General features: G+C 46.3%; 1 protein-coding gene across 1 annotated transcript in view; it reads right to left on the minus strand.

The window, feature by feature from the left end:
* POLR1D (RNA polymerase I and III subunit D) overlaps positions 1–21956 on the minus strand; it is an 81100-nt gene that overhangs the window by 51431 nt on the left and 7713 nt on the right. Inside the window, exon 2 of the mRNA XM_069639046.1 lies at positions 2134–2208. Coding sequence (XP_069495147.1) covers positions 2134–2208 — 75 coding nt within the window. The remainder of the gene's footprint in view (positions 1–2133; positions 2209–21956) is intronic.

The following is a 21956-nucleotide window of genomic DNA, read 5'->3' on the forward strand; positions in this document are numbered from 1 at the left end:
GCGCCCCTGCAGTCCGCACTTCCGTGTTATAGCAGACAGTGGGCGGGGAGCTGCAGCACACCAAGGGCGAATCCCAGCGGGTAAGAGGGATACGCAGAGTTGTCAGCTGCAGTGGGCGTCCCGTGCCAAAGGTGAAGCCGGTGCCCACAGAGCAAGCAGGTTATCCTGCAGTGCAGCGGAGGTGTTCTTGCATCGTCACTGAGCTCTCCCTCTCCCTGCACCACCTCCACAGCACCAGCCCACACCACGGCTTACAACTCATCTGGATAGAGCTCAGCTGAAAGCCGCCATACTGGATGGCTACTCCACAGCACCCCCGCCAAACAACGTTTAGCAATGCATGTAAATTATTGCTCACCTGATTGGACATTGGTTGCTGTCCTTAAAAGAAATCTATAAGAACACCTAGCCCTATTAGCCTAAACTACCCCTTGTGACCAATCTAATGTACTCTATTAAACAATGACCTAATAATCAGGTTATCCAGCTTCCCCATTCCCAATTGGTCGATGTAAATTACTACATTTTGTAACATGTAACTCAATATCCCCATTGGCTATTCCAACCTGGAGTGTTCCATCGCTTTGTCATGAGACTCAAACGTTGGCACCATCTGATTGTTCTCAGCTAGTGACTGTACAAATGACCTAATATTGAGACTGGTCTTCAGAAACATGTTTCACCTTTCCGAACATCTCCTTTTCCAATTGTGTGAGTACATGATCTCATGTGGCAGATTTCTTGTGCTACTCCAGGACCATGTGCGAATATTAAATTACAGCTGTATGTGGATGTGTGTATAATCAGTAGATGTTATGATTATAGTTGGTTGTGAGACAGTAGGGTCACTCATTTCCCCCCTCCCCATCTTTCCATGATATTATACTTTATTCCCTGCATTTAAAGAGGTATCGTTTTGCCTCTATTGACAAAGTACACTTGTTGCTTGGTCCAAGTGCCCATTTTCCACCAGGGGGCAGGGGGTTTTTCTCCTGCCTGATCAACTTTGTGCACATCTAACCAAAACGTAGTCTTCATCTTGCTGGTTTTAAGCCATGTGTAAGAACACACTAGATTAGGGTTTTGGAACCTGCTGCACCCTCTGCTTCTAACCAATCCCTGTGCAGCTGTTTTCAACTTCCCTCAAGGGTTCAGACCATGACTCTTGCAGGGTCCGAGAAAAATAGGAATGAAGTGCATCTTACCACAAGAAATGTGAATGTGTCCCAGTTTTCCAAATATTGCAAAAGGCTGCTTGTCGAAATGCATTTTATTTTAGAATGGCACAAACTCCAGCTGCTACATGCCGGCTGAAAACATGATTTTATGTTCCACACTCATTTGTCTCCTTCCTTTACTTAGAAGTCTATCTTATTTCTAATTCACTACTACATACTACTAACCACCTACATTACTCTACAAGCTTTGCACTCTCATAAATTAGATGCTTCAGGTTTCTAATCTGCATTTCTTCATGGACTGCTCAGTACATTCGTCTATCCCTTTGTCAGCTTCACATAAGGCCTATGTCGTGCAAGGTGGCTGGCTTTCTGTGTGGTTATGTCTCATGCTACAGGGATTTCCTTAACTTGTACATTCCCTTATGTTTGGGACGTTGCATTTGCATCTCAATAGGTCAAATAACAAAAACTGCGTAAAAACAAGCAGGAAAATATAGGTATTTACTATGCAAACATACTGACATTATCAGAAGGGAGAGAGCCCACCAAAGAGGCAGCTATTAATTGAAAAAGTAGCAGATCTCAATGGTTATAACAGATCAATCTTGTAAAGGAGAGCATCTACAGATCATAGGGCTCCATCATAACCAGCACATCCATTTGCACAGTCTTATATATGCTAATGTACGACGCAAAGTGGAGATAATGGAAACAAAGTATGGCAGGCCTATTTCTGATGCTATCAGAACAAGATAGTGTGCAGGTTTTCCATATTGCTGATTTAGGTGTAGATCGGAATAGACCATGGCTAAATACAACTTTAATGAAAGAAATGATTAAGAACTTTAATAGGAGGAAAGAAATAGTTTGCAAGATTAAGAACATGAAAAACAATGCAGTAATAATGAAACCAGTGGTATTCATGGATAAATATAAATATGTTTTAACATACCAGCCCATTGGACCCATAGTCTCAGCTCTACTTTTCCCACGCTTTGCCTCGGTAAGAAGCTCTTCAACTGCTTTCCTTGAAAATAAAAAGGGAACACATCTTTCAATGTTTGACTGGAATGTTCAATAAACTTTTTAGAATAAGAAATTCGCGAAATGCAGCATAACAGTGGAAGTGAAAATCAATGTGTAAACTAATGCTGAAAGAAGGGGTGGAAAAACGATTATGTAAATAGCCCACTTCTTACCTGATTTGGTAGCAGCCCCTGTACTTTTTGCTCAATTTTCTGGATTTTATTTTCTCCAGCTAGGTTTCATCCCAAGCCTGACAAAACGTAGCTCGGTTTTTATGTATTTCACCTTAAGAGTCCTTAGGTCTCCTCAGACAGGCGTACCACAAAATGTACCCCATAGCAGTGCAGAGGAAGTTCTTCTTGGTTCATCGTGTGCCTAGGCTGGGTGTCTTTCGGCCATGTAAAATTTCTCCACATGGTAGAAACCTGGCTGGGTCCTTCTTGGACATCCTCCTCCACATCACAAAATGGAGGCTTTTTTTGCCTCAAAGACCAGAGGGGTCACATGTGTATCCCTCATCCCACTTTGCGTGCACAAGTAGAGGTGCACACCGGATGTCTGCATCCCAAGACTTGAGACTCCAGTCAGCCTGGAACCAGTTCCGACTGGCAGCGTGGATTCACTTATTTGTGCGAAAGCCCTTCCTGTGTACATGGAGGTAGGCCTTGCAAGTTCTTAAAAATCCCCCTAGATCTGAAGGGAGAGTTCCTTACTTTACATACCCGACCTAAGAAATGCACTTTCCGCAAGGTGACTGGTGACAAAATATTTACCAGTACTTTTTGTAAAATGGTGCAGGTCATCATAAGCACACTTCATATTTGGTGCAGTTTTGTCAAGTATGCACCACAGAAACTTGTATTTGCCATTTACTGAAGTGTGTTTGCAGTAAACGTTTTACATCCCCAGTCGCCAACAAGGTAGAGTATCATGCAAATGGTAACCCCGCTTCCTCTTCCAAGCTCCTTTTTGGTTCCCACCCCTCCAGTCTACCATCCCGCACCCTTGCCCTGATTGGAGCTTTGCTCCATGTGCCCTAGGTCCAGCTACCTGCGTGGCTCTGCCCGGCTCTTTGCCGCCACAAGCAAGGTAAGGCCACCCTTGTGCATGCTGTTGCCGTGCGTTTAATTTGACCATTTGAAGAAAAAAATAAAGTCTGCGCCTAGAACCGCTCTACCCCTGCTTCCCCTTCCAAGCTCCCTCTTACTGGTTCCTACCCCTCCCGCCTACCAACCCACTGCCCCTCTGTCCTGATTGGAGCTTTGCTCCGTGTGTTTGGATTAAACCAGCCTACAAGGGCAGCCTTCTGCCCGGCAGCCCATGTAGCGAAGGGCCCAAAGCAAAGGGCAGCGCCCACTGAGGCGGCTCCAGTTCGTGTCTGCAGGTATCAGCAGGGGGAGCCAGTGGCCAGCCATCAACCTGCATTCAACAAACAAAGCAAGTGTAGCCAAGGCCACTCCCACCTCACAAAACACCCAACCTCATGCAATGTTAGTCTACGTCAATCCTTGCTAAGCATTTCAGACCGACCTGTGGTAAAAGGTATACATCACTAACTCCTAAAACTACCACCTCCTTCTCTACTCCTAGACAGTACACCCTTAAAACCACTGTACTGCTCCCTTCCTGTATCTCACCCCCAAGACTGCTGCGCCTAAGGTACTTCAGTGTTTATTCTATCAGTTTAACCGCTTAGAAACTATTCCTGGTAGCATCTCGTTAGTGTGCACAAGAGATATCAAGTTTGTATTATACCCTCTTAGCCCGTCCCAAATCTAAATAGTGCACTCACAGACTACTGTGTTGTATTCTGCCCCTTAAGACTGTTGTCACATCTAGTTAGTGCACTTAAAGAATACTGTGATTATTGCGCCTTCGTTACTACAGAGTTGTATTCTGCCAGTCTAAAATTGTGATTGGTCCTGCCTGTCTCACTCTTAGGATTGCTGAACTTTAATTACCACTATGTCCATTGTGCTGTACACTGCCAGAATCGCCTAGAAATTGCTTCCGTTAGCATATGTTGTATCTAGATAGTGTGTCCAAGAGGTGACTGCGTTGTATTCTGCCAGCCCAAATGCCTAGATCACCTCTAGATAGTGTGCACCTAGAGATTACTGTGCTGTATTCCGACAGTCAGTAACGCCTAGAAACTGTCCTTCCTAAGCCAGCTTACATCCAGAGAGCGCACAAGAAATTACTGTGTCATTTCTGCCTGACTCGAATTGCCCCATATTAGCCTATTCCGCATCCACTTAATACGCTCTATAGATTACTGCGGTGCCTCCCCTACAACTACAAGTGCCGCCGGAGATAGTACTGTAATTCACTTGATTACACATCCAAGCACCCCCTCCTCATCTTGACCCCCACCCTATCCCAACCTCCTAATCCTCTCCCATGCCCACGGCGTCCAGATCCTAAGAACAGGCAATACATCCGGGACCCACCTACCTCCACTAGGTCACCCTCCCTTCACCAGATGGAGACCCTGTCTCGCAAGTATCCACCTCTCACGCCCGTCCACATCCCTAGAATCCCCTGCTCCCCCCCATCCTCACTCAGCCCCCTAGGCTCACCACCCGCACTCTAGCACCCACTTTCTCGAGCCCCCCCACCATTCCTTCCCCGAGGACAACTGTAAATAACCCCCACCCACCTCACTACAGCATATCGCCACTCACCCAATCTCCTACCACCACCCACATCGAACTCATCAGAGCTGCACTCTGGGCGCCAACTACCCATGTACTCAGAAGCCTATTCTCCCCCTTCCCAACCAATCTCATCCCTGCCCACCCTCCCTCTGACCGCTATTGAGAACTCCAATACCCCACCCCCCATCAAACTCCCAAGCCAGAGGAGCCCGATGGCGCTCCAAACAACTCAAACCCTCATCTCCTTCCTTTCACCCTCCACCGAACATCCCTCCCTCCCTCTCCCCCTTACCTCGGAGACCCCTCGCCCACAACCCCCTTCCTCCCACACCCCCCTCTGTAGCCCCCCCTCCTGATCCCTTCCTTTCTCTAAAAGCAGCACCAACACCCCCAACCTCTCACACCACAACTGCACGAAATACCTTGAAAAGTAGAAAAAGTAGAAAACGAGCCCACCCCACCCCCCCCTCGACTGTCACTCCTCACCACTTCTATCTCAACCTAGCTTCCCAATCCCTCCCTCATTACACTCCCCCATGCCCTCGCCCTGCTTCCAACCTCTCTCTCGACGTCTCACCCTGCCCACCGGACTCCCCAAATCCGTTGAGACTCTCTCCCCTTAAACCCCCCCACTCACCCACTGACCATCTGCCCACTCGCCCACCCCTCCTTGGCTCTACCCACACCCCTCACATATCCTCCTCAGCCCGCCTACTCTTCCCAGCCTCCACTGATATACCCCATCCCTGGTCACTCAGAACCCCCGGCACCCTACCCCCCACCACTACCACTACTCTCCCAGTCTCATTGACTTGAAGTGTGACACCCCCCCCGATGACCACACCCCACTCCGAAGTGCATCCTTTTTAATGCCTGCTCTGTAGTGAAAAACAGACTTTTCGACCTCCTCTACTTTGAAAAACCGGATCACTGAAACCTGGCTCTGACGACTTTGCCCCGTTGCACACTAAGCATTCCCCCTGGCTACACGCTCATCCCACTCAACAGACTCTCAAGAGGCGGCGGCATGGCAGTTATCTTCAAATCTCTTTTCTCCGGCTCACTCGTTGAATCTCAGACATATATTCCATCATGCAAATTCCTGCTCGTTAAACTCACTACCTCCACCTTTCTCCCACAGCTTCCTACTCATTCACAGACCTCCTGGTTACGACAGACATTTCTCAACCAACCTCTGTGATTCTGTAGCCACCATTCAAGTGAATCACCCCATCTCGACTCTCCTAGGAGACTTCAATATATGGCTGGACATTCTCACCAACCCCATGACCCATCCACTGGTCGACAGTCTTGATGCGTTCAACCTCTCCCTCCATATGATTGGTCCAACCCACTCTAAAGTCCACACCCTAGATGCCATCTTCAGCTCCCATGACCAGATTCATCTGCTCCATACCACTCATCTGTTCCGACCACTTTGTCGTGCCTTTCTCCATTCTCTCACATACCATCCCTCCCCCTACCCCCCACGTGGCCTCCCCACACCACCTCAAATGCTGGAACAAAGTAAAGATCCTTCCTGACCTGGCCGAAGCCCCACCCGCCCCTGACAGATCCTTAACCATTGACTCATGGCTCGATGAATCATTAATTCATCTCATCCCCTTGCGCCCAGCTTCCTCGCGCAATGGACCATTCCCCAAATGGTTCACACCCGAACTGAGGAATGCCAAAAAACTAAATAAGTCTCTGGAACGCAAATGGTGAGGAGCAAAAAACCAACCAATCTCAACAGATCCACTTTTGCCTTGCACCATCGCAACTACAAAGCCGAAATCTGGAAAGCCAAAAAAGCCTGCTACAACTCTCGAGTGTGGAAACCGCAGCAAAGAACTTCATAGAATCACATCTATTCGTCAAACCCACTGGCACCTCCTCCCAATCTGCCCCATCGCAATTGCTCTGCGACCCTCCCTCCACGTCTACACCACCGCTCTTGACAGGACGACATCCCTTAAACTGCCCCACCCCCTCCAACTACAGACCAATCCAACAATTTCCCTCCTTGACACCCCCCCCCCATCCGCCAACTTAACCACCTTTGACTCCTTCAGACCGATCTCCAGAGAGGAGTTTCTTGACCTATCTGCTAACAAACCTTCTGGCTCCCTCCCTAGACCCCTGCCCCGCCTCAGTCCTTAAGAAACATTTTCACCCACCTGCGCCGAAGAACATGCAAGAACCATACTAAATGACTCCCTCAGTTCTGGAATCTTCCCAGGTGCCTTCACAATTGCGCATGTCAAGCCTCTCCTTAAAGAAACATCCCTCGACCCCCCCCTTGGCCCCAAAAACTACAGACCCATCTCGAACACAATCCACCGAACAGGATACTCCCAACTAAACGCCTTTGTGGAATCCAACAACCTCCTCCATCCCGCACAATCAGGCTTCAGACCACGACATGGAAACGAAACCACTCTGACCTCAATCTGGGATGATCTTAAGATAACTGTAGACTCTGAAGGATGCGCTGCACTAATTCTCCTCAACCTCTCTGCAGCCTTTGACACAATTAACCACTCAATGCTCCTTGACGGTCTACACTCCCTTGGAATCCGTGGCACCGCTCTCAAATGGATTGCCTCCTTCCTCAACAGGAAACAAATAACCCTCCTCTCCCCTTTTGTCTCAGCTGCTCACTCGGTTAATACTGGAGTACTGCATGTCTATCTGCTCTCCTATTCAACCTCTATATGTCCACCCTTCCTGGAATCATCCACATGCATAATCGTGTACTACAACTATGCAGACTATACACAAATCATCCTTAAAATCCACAACCCAGACTCCAACCTCCAGCCCAACCTCGAAGCCTGCCACCTAGATAGATATCGACTGATGGAGGACTATAAACCACCTCCTCTTAAACCAAAATCATGGTGTGCAGCAACACTACACTTCTACCTCGTCCACTCCCATGGCCCCCTTCCCTGGGCCAACACCCCCACCCCCTCCGTCACAGTAAAATACCTACGGTGCACTATGGACTCTGGCCTAACCCTCTCCCGACAGATCAACAACATCTCTAAATGTTGTCACTACCATCTCAAACTTCACAGATGCATTTTTCCCATACCTCTCCTTCCCAAACAGACTTGCGCTGTTCGGTCTATTGTAATGTCAAGACTGGACTATGCCAACACCCTATACCTAGGGGTCTCGGCATACCACCTTAATAAACTCCAAAGAGTGAAAACACTGCTGCTAAACTGCTCCTCGCCCTGGGTCCAAGAGACCACACCTCTCTGGCTCTCCAAACCCTCCACTGGCTCCCAGTTGGACGAAGGGCCACTTTCAAGACCCTGTGCATCATTCACCGTGTAGTGCACAAGACTGGCCCACTATACCTGCAAGACAAGTTAAAATCTTACCTCCCACTCCACACCCTAAAATAAGGCACTGCCCTCCTTTTAGTGATCCCAACCACTAACTCTTGTCAGGATCGGAGGATTCTGTTTCTCAGTCTTGGTCCTGACACTGTGGAACTCGCTGCCACCACACATTCGACATTCCCAAGACTATATGACATTCCACAAATTACTAAAAAGTGGCTCTTTCCAGAACACCAACCTCAACCTTAAGATGCGACTGAACTTCCAACAACCCAATGATGGGACCCCCAACCATGTCTTCAATGAATACACCCACTGATTTGGCTATAGACAACCGTATCCCTCAACACTGAGCAATGATCTCCTTAGATCATAACTCCTCCTACCCCCATTAGGCTGCTGTATCCCCAGCCCGTAATATGTCCCCGTGATGTCACTGCGTGCCCTTACTTCACCCTTGCAATGTCACCCTGCCCTCTTGTTCCTGTGGTGTCACTATATAGCCCACTGCATCACCCTCCCCTCTATCCCCCCCGTGTATCTGTATATACTGCCATCAACCTAGCCCCTGTGATGTCATTATATCCCCCACTGTGCCCGTGTCGCTGTGTACCCTGCCTTGTGTTCCCCATGATGTCGCTATGTATCCCTCTGCCATCCTGTCACTGTAAGCCCAGCCCTCTGTCACTGTAAACCCTGTGTGTCGCCGTATGTTGCTGTGTACCCTGCCCTCGTGATGTCACTGTATGCCCACGCATCGCTGTGTTCCCTCCCTCTTGTTCTCACTATATTCATCTGCCACCCCGTCCTGTCGCTGTAAGCTCAGCCCTGTTGCTTTATGCCCCTCTGCCCATGTGTCGCTGTGTACCCTGCCCCCCTGCTCACATGATGTTGCTATGTATCCCACTGTATTGCCCTACTCTCTAGTCCCTGTGTGCCCACTGTGCCCGTTTGTCACTGTATATCCCGCTTTCTTGTTCCCCATGTTGTCGCTATATATCCCTCTGCCCAACCCCCCCCCCCCCCGGTCACTGTAAGCCCAGCCCCCTGTCACTGTGTGCCGCTGTGTACCCCTGCCTTCCTGTTCACCGGCCTGGTCTTGGGCGCTTTTAAGATGAATCATCACATCACTACGCCTACTCTCTACTATACACCATCACACAATTATAACACAGCTATACCCCTGATAAATTTGGCCAAGCTGTTCACATACGAAAACACTACCACATGAACACCTCATCACCCTCATAAAACGCAGCTATACCATGACAATCCAGCCTAGTTGCTCACATAAGCGTCTTCCAGGCCTAACCCAGCCAGAACCCAGTCTGGGTGTCCATCAACCAGATTGCACACATTCAACTGGTATCTTCACCACCACACCTAACGCTATGATGCAGCTACCATCCGAAAATTACATCAGCTGCACACATAACTGGTGCACCCATGCACCCTACGACATTATCTCGCTCTACTGACCTGGACTGCGGTTCCAGTGGGTGTTCAACCTACCAGCGCTTTCAGATCATACCAATGATCTATAGAGTGCTTTATAAATGCCAAATAATACAACCTACTCGCCAACGCTAGTGGGCTAGTAGATTTTGCAAGCCGTGCATGGAGGGATGGCTGGCCAACCCTTTTTTCCAATTATGCTTGGTGTGTGAGCCAGTGCATGCTCTCATTTACTATTAATGAAATATTTATACTGTAACTGTAAGCCACCCCACTCATCCCCTGAGAAAGATAGGCCTGGGCTGCTCTGTGCCACTATCATTTAGAGAGCCTGGCGAGCTTGAGAGAAAACAGTATCTAAACCAGGATAGTACATCCGAAGACCTAGGCCAAGGAGCTTATAGTAAATCACTAACAAGTGTACTCTTATTCAAAAATAGTTCCCATTAAATACATAAACGCAGCACTGTGCATACACACCCGCAAATAGACAAAATGCTTCTAACAGGCTCCTTTTTTTTTTTGGTTGATAAAATGAGGTATTTCTAGTTCATGACTCTTAGAATGCACTTTGTTCCACAGGAAATGTTTTGACCACCGCCACGTAAATTGACATTTATATTGATTTTATTTGGAGAACAGGGATGTGCATTTCGATCATAAGTGACCAAAACACATTTACAGTTAGCACAGACATTGCCGAAAAGCTCTATATATAGTACAGGTGCTTCAAACTAAGGAGCTGTACTGTACAAATATACTAAATTAATTTTTACACTGCATTTGGAGGGAGAAGTGGGGATGGAGGATGGGCTGAAGAAAGTAGTAGAGGGAGCTCCTGGAAAGTAAGCTGAGTTTCGGCAGTAGGACAAGTAGAGAAGCAATGGAAGCAAGTGGAGCAGCAGGGAGTAGGGGGAAGGAAGAGGACAGCGAGGTTGAGTGCAAAGGCGGAGTGGAGGGAATGAGATGGTGAACAGGCATACTGAAGAAGATCACCAACAGCTTTTTAGACAAGGAGAAGGAACTTGAAAAGGGATCGATTATATATGGAGAGCCAACCAGCATGGTTGAGACTCCCCGGCATAGCCTACACCAACTAGGCAGATGACACGCCAATCTTAATCCCCACTCTCAGGCAACTACCTAGAGATACTCTCAACATTTACTACACTATCCAGGCATGGATGGCAGCGAACCACCTATGCCTAAACAATGATTAGACTGACATTCGTATTGTCTGCTCGCCCCATGCCCACAAGTCTCAATCCTCAATACACCACTTTCCAAACCGACCAGTGTGTGATGCCAGTCTCAACAACAGTAAAGACAATCTGCATCTTCCTCTATCCCCATCTAGACACGTGAGCGCCATTGCATCCTCGCAGCTTATGCAACCAAAGTCCTTAATGCAGCCAGACCCTTCCTCTCACAAACAACTCTCACCATCTCCCGGGCTGTCAGTGGCTCAAAACTAGACTACCAAGGTCCTCTTTACAGGCAAATCCGTCAGCAATATCAGAAAACTACAAGCTAGTCAAAATAATGCCTTGATACCAGCCCTAAACATCCCAACATGGGAACACATCTCCAATGCCAGAAGGGAAGCTCACTGGCTGCCCATCCAGGAACGGATCCACTTGAAAACCTTGTCTATTGTCCACAAGGGCCTCTCTAATACAGCCCCTCCTTACCTCATCGAAAAATAAATAAATCACAAAAGCCCATTCCATTAGACCTACAACAACCCCCCCCCCCCCACTCAGACCGACTGCTTGTGCCAAAAGTGAGAAGATGTAGAGCAGGAGGAGCTAGCTTTCCCTTTTCTGCAGCCAAACTCTCCCGCCCAACCCCTGCTCATTAAGGACTGAGAAATCCTACTGGTCTTTTGCAAAGGCCTCAAAACCCAGCTCTTTTTCCAATTTCCCCTCCTTGACCATCTATTCAAATACCCCTTTGTCTCCCTTCCTCAGTACGACTCAGAATGACTAATATGTATGTATCACTGTGCAACCTATGTATCCGTACCCATCTCTCCCTGTCCTTCCACCTATGCCCTACTGTTCTGACTAATTGTACCCCCCCATACCTGTACCTGACTTGTATGTGCAACAGCGCCTCAATGCATCTGGGTTTTATGTGTGCTTTACAAATGAAATAAATAAATGGTTGGTAGGTACAAAAGCATAAATTATTAGCAAACTTATTGAGCAATTTTGTACTCATATTTTTAAGGCCACCTGAAGTTATTTGTACCCAAAAAATAGCAACAATACAGCATTTAAGACAGACATTAAGTAGGGGAGTGTCTGTAAAAGGTTAGCTGCATCAATGGACACATTTTAGGTCTGACAAAAAGGCTCTGAAAATGTGCAAGGCTCTGTGTAGTCAGTGTTGCATTTATTGTATGCTTGCTGTGTAAGGGAAATTGCAGACGTTTCACAAATCGGTTAAGGGAAAGTCATAGTCTAAGGCCAAGTACCTAGTATGGTGTTGCGGCAGACAGGGTAAAAGTCATCTTCAGGTGGCTAAAATGGCCCTTGCCGGTCATCGAGGTCACTGTTAATATATAGTGTTAAATACAACTTTTGTAGGGAGGGCAGGGTCGCCAACAGTCCTCGAGCCAGAGTCAGGTAGGCACAAGCGCAGCATTCTAGCCCTGGGCAGCCATGAAAGCAGTATTTATCGCCATTAGCACTCAGAGCCGCCATCTGTGGCAGCAAACCTTTTTTAGTTCATTTTTAAAGGGAACCAGATTTGCGCAATTCATTCTTCCCTTATAAAGTAATTACTCGTATGCCTGTGATTGGAAATCACTGTTTCCAGGACCAGCAGGTGAGCCAGGTGGTGTGCAGGTGAGTTGGAGGGTGTAGGGTTGTTGTCGAGGATCAGCCTGGGGCACTGCCTCGTTGGACAGGGTGAAGGCTGGATAGAGGCGCAGCAGCCCGGCATGAAATACGGATGGCTACTTACAGATTCCGCTTGCACTCATGTCCTTCGGGTTAGCCAGCTCTGTCCTGCAGGTGCTAACATATAAGGTAAATCAGAAGCGAGCTCTGGAGGCCAACTACAGTGTATGGTGCTGCAGTAGATCTGTAGATGTTTAAGACTGAATGGAACTATTGGTCACTACTTCGCGTAAACATCTAGTTTGCTTTGTGTATTCATTTTGCAAGAAATGAAAATAAGACTAAGCAGAGTGGATGGCACAGCAGGCAGAGAACTGGGCAAACCAGGTGGAATATTGTAGTTTGCGGCCATCTCACTTTCAGGGTAGCTGGCAAAAAGCAACAGGACAATAAGATAGAATGTCAAGCAGTTCCGCTCCTGGCTTGAGCACCAGTTGCACAGATGTATGCAACCAGCAGACCACAGAACTAGGTTTGCCATCAAAAGCATTTGGGCCCTATTTTCAAAAGTGTTCACTGGTCAATATGATGCACATTCCCCACCAAAATGAAATCCAATTTACACTATGAGATTTAAACACACAACCCTAAATTTTACTGAAACAATGAAATAGAGCGTTTTACAATAGTAATACTGTAATTATGCAACAACGTACATTCCTGGGAATGGAATGGCTGGACTGCCTTAAAAAAAAAAAATAACTAACATACTGGTCTTTGCCAGACAAGATATAGCTGGCTTCATAAAAGTATCATCCCCAATTACTTTTTGTTTGGAATTATTTGAAAAAGAGCAAACCTTTGACTGAAACTCAGAAATGTGGCACTTGGAGCAGATGATTACTAATGCACTCGGTCTCCATTAGCCCCTTCAAACTTGCAGTTAACAGAGAAAAGAGGGTGGCAGGATCCCTAAAGGCAAGGGAAAGTGGCATGCAGTGTGAGCTGTGCATTCATTGATCAAGGTAATATAAATAGCTGTGCTACACAAGTGTCAATTTAGTTAGCAGGCCTTGCATAGCAAATTGCAATGCAACACTACTTATTTTATGCCTTGAGGTAGATGGTGGGATCTGGGTAGTGCGAGGAATCAGGAATGAAACTCAAGACAAGTAAACCATGTTTTTGGTTAAAGACTTATTGAAAATAAAAGCGTTGGGAAAAGGCCTCTGACCCAGTTCTATCCCTACCTAAAACCAAATCTCAGATCGGTCTAGGTCAGGATGTCGAAATCAAAACTGCCCTTGTGTCCAAAGTTCTATTCTGACCCTCACACCATAAACTAAAATATAAGGTGCGAGTTGAGTTGAATCAGTCAGTGCCAGAGACGCTTGTAGTGGATACTCTGGACTGATTTTTCCTGCCTTACTGGTTTCCTGAAAATCGGCAAGTGTGGTCTGGAAACAACTATAAAGAGGCTGGTACAGCACGTGAGTTGAAGCAGTCCCTGCAGTCAGTGCCAGTGAGCGGGGGAGTCAAAGGTTTTACATAACTACTAGATATATCACACATTGAAATAATCTGTGACCGACACTGCTCGCCTAGGACAATGGCGAAAAGTCATTTTATTTTATATAATTTTGCTTTGAGAACTGTGTGAATATAAAGCCATGACGATAATAGCGCAACAAAAACAGAGCGGAAGGGCTGATAAGCCACCTGTGCCGCGTGCGTACGCTCTCAGAAGCTGCTTGGGTTTAACATCAGTGGAATACATAGCAAGAGAACGGTGGTCCCTCAATGTGTAAATAAGTCCAGGTTTTCTAACATACACGCTCCTCCGCAAAGAAGCATCCAGCAGACCCTTAGCTACCCCAAGGACAGTTGCCAACTGTAACTTGAACACCTCAAGCTGACAACTAAAATTACATTTTTTTCTGAGGTAAAAACAAAGGTGTCTGCTCCAAGACACTTAATGAGGCTTTGTCTTTACCCTCACTGCTCACCGTGACCTCCCCTCCAACTACAGCCAAGTTAGACTCCACAGCTCCCACCGATTATGCTCAAATTAAAACTGGATGATTTAGGGGTCCTTGGGACTGATCCGTCTATTGGACCAAATCTTGTGGAACCTTCAGAGTGACTTGCTGAGGAAGGCGATAGCAGCAGTTGCTCCTTTATTTCCACGATTACAGATCCGCCATCAGAACATAATACGGCGGGTGTCAACATTAGTTCACGACTAGCAAGCCACGAAGATCTTATCCTGGGTCGTAGATGTCCTTTTATTTATTAGGAAAAACAGATCGACTACCCCTCTCTTTAAGTCCTGTATGGGTCACGGGTGAAGATAAAGGTTGACCTGTACACTTTGTTAGTAAGGTTATCGCCTTTTTGGGAAAAATTGCACAAAAATGCAACTAAGTACAAAAAAATTCTATCTTTTTAATAGTCATAAAAATACCTAAAAAACATTACAAACTTGACAAAACGTAACAAACTTAATACATATTTAATCAAACCATTTAGTCATCATTCATCTATTCTAACAGGGGAACACTACAACTTAAACAGCTTTGTGCATAACGGTAAATCAAGATATGCATTAGTGACAGGGGAAAAAACCATTAGATTTTCCCTTTAGCAGTCGACATATGTTTCGGCCCGTTATAGTGTACCACCTCTGTCAACAGTGATCACTAAGATGAATATTGGGCCATCTTCAGAGAAACCTGGCTCCGCGAAGCATCTGGCCCAGCACTTGCCCTTCCTATCCCTCCAGGTTACAATATCTTCTGGCAAAACCACACTCTAGAGAAAGGAGGAGGGGTTGCCCTCATAGCAAAAGAATCCATACCCATCAAGAAAATGGAAGGGGAATTGGCAATGAAGTGACTACCTCTGCATTAAAATTAACCAGTCACCTAATTGCACAATTGCCCTCCCTATAGTCTACTGACCCCCAGGGCCAATCCTAGACTTCCAGGATGCACTCATACACACCCTCTCCGACAACATCAAGGTCTCCACTAAAGCCATCCTACTAGGAGACATGAACTTCGGCTGAATGACCCAAATGACTCATGCAGCCACGCTCGGCACAGGCCATCGCTATGCATACCCATGTCAAAGGACGCACCCTTGACTGGGTTGCCCACCATAACTGCTCTCTCACTATCTCAGCAATATCTCCCATTCAATGGTCTGACCACCATACCATTCACCTTAACAAACACCTCCAATAGATCGCTCAAGCAAGAGATTCCACTCCCCCCTGCCATCACCAGGAGCTCCACGCAACTTACCAAAGACAGACTCGCACCTTACTTGTTGGTGCCTGCCCTTCAACCCCCTGCCCAGTTCTCCAATGATCCTAAAACCTAAGCCAGCACTTCCAACTCCATTACAACTCATCAGTTGACGCCATTGCTCCACTCACCCATAGAAATGCCATGCGCACCAAACACACCAATGCCTGGTTCTCGCCCCAGCTCCTTGAGTTATCCAACAAGAAAAGGGCTGCTCTCTCTGGATGGAAATCCAACCCCAACGACTCATCTAAACAAGCATTCCAAATATTCTGCAGAGAATATAAATCTGCCATAATCAAAACCAAAGCCGCTTCCTTTAACAAATGGATAGCCAATGCTAAATCACATACCAAGGAAATCTTTGCAATCTTCCGAGAGCTTGAATCCCAATCTCCCACCCCGCCTACTGTCACCAAAGATGAAGACTGGTGCAATAGCGTTCAATCTCCATTGCAGGACAAACTAACCCTCTTCAAAGCAACATCCTCGCCCACCAACAGGCCCTCAGCCACCAAATCGCCAACATCCAAAATTTCATCTCCTAGGACCTCCCCTTGTTCACCTTTAAAGAAATGAGTGAACAGGAAGTTATTGCCCTCAAACTGTCCAATTGCAAAGGGGACGCATGCCCAGCCAAACTCAAAGAATGCTCCTCTACCCTTGCTCCATTCCTCACCGTCTTCATTAATGCTATCCCAACTAGCCTCAAGGAAGCTTGGAGTATGCCCTTTCCTTAAAAAACCCTTGCTAGACCCATTCATCCTTGGTCACCACCGTCCCGTTCCTCCTTAAAATCTGGTCAAAGCAGCCTATTCTGCAGGTCCAGAAATTCCTTGAGGCTAAAAAAACTTCGACCTCCGCCAGTCATGCTTCCGTCCTGGCCACGGCACTGAGACTGCCCTATTAGACCTCAAAAATCAAATAGATGATCTCAGGGACTCAGCCCAACCAGCCCTCCTGTTGCTCCTGGACTGGTTAGTGGCCTTCGACTTGGCAGACCATAAAACCCATTGCCACCACCCATCCTCCGCTGCCAATTTCTATCCCATGGTCACAGCTTGGATGACCTCCTTTCTTCATGACAGTCATGAAAGTCTACTCTGACAAAGCCTGTGCTCATCCAAGCCTCAAATGCAGAGTCCCACAGGGCTCCTGCATATCCCCTACACTATACAATCTGTTCACAAGGCCACTTTTCCAAATCCTAGATACATTAGGCATCACCTATACCAATTATGCCGATGATACGCAGATACTCGGCTCCCTTTCCGGGGACTATGACTCCGACAAATGAAAACATCAATTTCATCTACTCTACGATCCAAACATGGATGGTAGAACATTGGCTGTGCCTTAATGGGGAAAAATAAACTGAATTACTAACGATCCCTGGATTCCCTAAAGAAGCTTGACCATCAATACTGCTCCTTCAAGATCGACAACACTACCATCCCCGTCTCAAAATCAGTAAAAACCCTGGGAGTTTGTCTAGACTCAAACCTTTTAATGTCCAGACAGGTGAACGCAATGGCTTCTGCTGCGGCCTACCACTCAAAACTAAACGCTGCAAGACCATTCCTCTCAGAGCCCAATTGCCTCACTATAGCGAGAGCAATTATCGGCTCGATTATTGCAACGCACTCCTAGTAGGCACCTCCTCAAAAAAAAAAAAATCAGTAAACTCCAAACCGTACAAAATGCCCTAGAGCAGCCACTGGCATTTCCAAAAGGGAAAAAAAAAGTCACACCAGCCAGGAAGAAAGTGCACTGGCTCCCCAAAGAGCGGATCATCTTTAAAAACACTTACCCTCACGCACAGATGCAACCATAACACGGCACCCATCTATCTATCCCAGAGAATCTCCAAACCAATCTCATACAGACCCATCTGAACTGCATACACCAATCGGATTACCATTCCAAAATGGTGATCCGACCGATGTATGGTGGGGAGGTATTGTGGTGAGAAAGAGGGAGGTAGGCCCAGAGGCAGTTTGATTTTGAATTATTACTTGATTGCAAATCATCCATCTATGCGACACTTAGTTAAGAGAATTTCACATATCAACGACCAGGCTTGGAGTGTTGCAGTTAACAAAAAGAAAGGTCTTCACCGCCCTTCAGAATGAAATGAGAGTTCTCGAATGGCACTCGGGAGACGGTACAAAACATTTTGGACCATAGACTCCGAACGTTCTGTCCCCTTTATTCAGGTATCTAGACTGTGGCACTTGCCATCGATACCTGAACGCACGAGCATAGTTGGCAGCCTGGGGTGTAAATCCTAATTTTTCCCACCAAATAACTTTGTGCTAGCTGGTTCTCGCATTTAAACATGAGAATTTTGACATCTATGTGTTCTGTCGCAGCAAGCCAATGTAAAAACCACCTTAGGTTAGGAATAGGGGATGATTTTGCCACCCTGAAAACTAATCCAACTGCCACATGTTGTGCTACTTGCAGTCTCTGTAATTGGAAGCCTGGAATACCTGTCAGCATAGCATTTCCGTAGTCCAATCTGGAGTTGATCAGAGTACCCACGACTGTGGCCCGGTCCTTTTCTGCTATAAACGGATCATCTGTATGAGAATCTGTAGTGTATAAAACAGACTGAACTTCTCGTACTAACCTTGGTTCCACTCCCCATGTTATCTTCCCAGATACATCCCAGATTTTTTATTTTTGAGGAGAAATCAAATTGTGAGCCCAGGAAGTAAGGCAACAGCACCTGCTTATTATGTTACAAATGATATTTAGAGCCAAACAGCGCTATCTGTCTTGTTGGCACATAGCAGCAACTGGTTAGCACTCATCCATGCTTGCACCTCCTTTAAGCAGTGTTCCACTAGTTCAAAAGTCTCCTCCTCTCTCTCAACAATATCAGAGTATCACCAGCATAAGAGTGGAATTTTCCTCAAGATATCCACGAGAGGATATAGATATAGAAAATGAGAGGGAAGTGAGGAGCCTTGTGCTACACCACAGGTTTGCATAGGAAAATCGGAAAGGAATCCTTCAAATGTGACCCTCTGTTCTCTTGCAGTCAGAAATGACTTAAACCTCTGTAAGGCTTGTACAAAAGACCTTTCCAACTTCCACTTATCGACTCAACAGGATATTATGATGTACTGTATCAAATGCGGCAGACACGTCCAACATAATCAACAATGATAAGTCGCCCTGATCTGCTGTCTCAGAGAGGTCATTCCAGACTGTCAGTAACACGGCCTTTGTTCCAAACCCTGGTCGGAAACCCGACTGTAAAGGCTCTAATAATTATTTTTCCATGTGTTCCTGTAGCTGTGATGTGACTTTTTTCCCAGAATGTTCCCAGGCCATGCAAAACCCGCCTTTTTCAAATTTGCTGGTACGATACCTGTGGATAGGGATTTATTCAGAAAATCTGTGATAAGGAGAAATAGCCGACGCCAGTCGTTTTGCTACCAATTATGATATCACAAATAGAGCGTCATTTGTAGGTTTCAGGTTAGAAAGTAGTGAATATACAGTCTCTTCTGAAACATTTGAAAAAGAGAAACGTTTTTGACTTGGTAAGCTAACTGAATTAATAACCACCTTGTCTCCCGTTTGCTCCTCCGGTTCTGTTGCTAGAGATTGGGTAATCATTTCTCTAATTAGTTCTATTTTTTCCAAAATAGTTATTAAAAGGGCATCTGCCTGTGTTTGAGAAGCTTCTAAAGCAGCTTAAGCATACTTGGGTTCCACAAACTTTAAAATGACCGAATATAATTCTTGCGCTCCATTAGTAGCTTTCTCAATCCTGTCAGTAAGGAAGATAGCCTTTCTATAAATCTGTCCAAGTTATTTTCACAAATAGTGATCAGGTCGCTTCTTCCTCAATTTCTTTTCCAGAGAACTCAGCGGACGGCTTTTAAGACAAGTTCTTGTGAGAACTATGAATTAACCACTTTCCCGGGTTTGCCTTGTTGAAAAGGAGCCAACTGTTTGCACATGTTATCAATAATTTATGTGCCTTCTGAAGTATGCGAAGTCAAGGTAAGTAAATAACTTTGTTTATGTACATTAAAGTTAGCCGGCGCCCCGCACAGAGTCCTTCTCATCCGCTCTGTCTCTCGCCAACCGTCCTCCATCGAACGCTCTCTCTCACACCAAACATTCTACAAACCTTCGAACTCGCACGCAGGCGAGGAGCATGAGTGGATTACATTTAACATTAGCAATTACAATTGGAATACTACACCTTCCTTAAAAATAATTCATCACAAGGCAAAGGAGGATCAGTTTGTGCGAAGGCAAAATTTCAGTTAATTCCCCGATATCTTCAATAGATCTTTTAGTTTGCGAAATTTGTTAGCTGTACAGTCGTCATTCTCCTTGTGCAATTTTACGGGCATTCATCCCAAACATTCTGGCATCATGGTCAGTCCATGAGACTGGCAGAGTGTCTAAAAAGTGTATAATTTCCCCTCTGTATAGCAGTACATCAAGACAGTGACCATGGCTATGAGAGGGTGAGGTACCCAGAGTTCTCATACCATGAGTCTCGAAGATTTCTAATAATTCCTTGATCTCAACCAAAGTCAAATCCTCAGACCAGATATTAAAGTCACCTAAGCAAAGTAGTTCCCTATGCTTGCTAACGAGGAATTGGTCCAGTTTTTCCAACAAGTTTTTTGCTGGTCCTGGTGGGCGATACCCAAATTTTGTATAGTCCTGGTTGGGGTACACCAGATATGCGCATGCCCTATTTCAATAGATTCGTCCCAGTCTAGTGTCTATAAATGGGACAGCTTTAGAGGAGCTCGAATAATCACTGCCACTCCACCACCCCTCTTTGAAGTTCCGTTTATACTCTGTATTGAGTAGTTTGGCGGACTAATAAATAAAACATAGCATGTGAGGTATCATTAAACCAGGTGTCAGTAAGAACAAAATGTAAATCATGAGATTCAATAAAACATTGATTTCTATGGCATGCTTTCCTGCTAATCTGACATTCAGCAAAGCTGCTTTTAAAGGTTTCTCCTTTCTGGTAGAATGGATGGGGGGGTGGGAAGTTCCCTACCCATCTCTCTTCTTCCGATACCTAGATTCCTAATCAGTTCAGGGGGGACAGATCATGGAGGAGACTGGTACCCAGTGAGACTCGTAGCCAAGCCACCAGTCGGCGCAGCAGACCGGTAGATCAGCAGGTGAGAGAAAAGGCAGAGGAGAAAAGGAAGGTCTTGAGCAGCAGGGAGACCATTCCAGAGGGAGGCACCTACAGAGCAGTGAGAGATTTACCCTCCCACTCTCTGCCTGTAACAGTGTCTGACCCTCAGAGAATTGGAGGTAGCCGAGTGAAGGGCTCAAGAAGGAAGCTGTTTTGGAAGAGAGTTAGATGTATTGTGGGCCATAGCCACATGGACGACAATACATCCTACAAAGCCTTGTGGACAATGCAGAGGGGCTTGAAATTGATCCTTGCCGCCACTGGGAGCCAGTGGAGAGATTCAGGGCTGGAGAGATGGGGACCTTGGGCTTGAGGCCAAGAATAAGTCTCGCAGTCCTGTCCGGATTAGTTGAGGAGAATAGCGGAAGGCAGATTGAGAAATAGGATGTTGCAGTAGTCCACCCTAGAGAGAACCAGGGCTCTGGAAACAGCAAGCTTCTTGGGGGAAGTAAGAAAAGGAAGAATACTTCTGTGGAGGTGCAGCTGGTAGTAGGCCTTCTTGGCAAGGTCGGATGTGGGGAGAGAAGGAGAGCATGGAATCAAGAGGAGACAGTGTTCGAAATTGAGGGAACTGGGAGCTACTTAGGCTCATGCTTCTAGCATAGGAGAGCCTGGTTAGCTTAAAACCAACATCTACCAGGAGCTACTTTTGACTCCCAGGCCAATTGTTGCCTTACAAACATGCCCATGTGACGACAACATTGAGTATTTGAGAATGCTTACAAAGAAGAACTATGGCACATATAGTACACATTTAAACAATGAATCATACAAAAAGTTAAAATGTGCATCTCATGTGGAAGTTATATTTGCGGTGTGCTGGGTACTCCCTCCTGGTTCCCCAGCGTTAGCTCCTACCTATTGGGTGATGCCCGACATCCATGAGATGGTTTTAGCTCCTGCTCATTGAATCTTTTTGAACCCTGTGAC

The sequence above is a fragment of the Ambystoma mexicanum genome, chromosome 7q, assembly GCF_040938575.1.
Source record: "Ambystoma mexicanum isolate Mex_15411 chromosome 7q, UKY_AmexF1_1, whole genome shotgun sequence".
NCBI lineage: Eukaryota > Metazoa > Chordata > Amphibia > Caudata > Ambystomatidae > Ambystoma > Ambystoma mexicanum.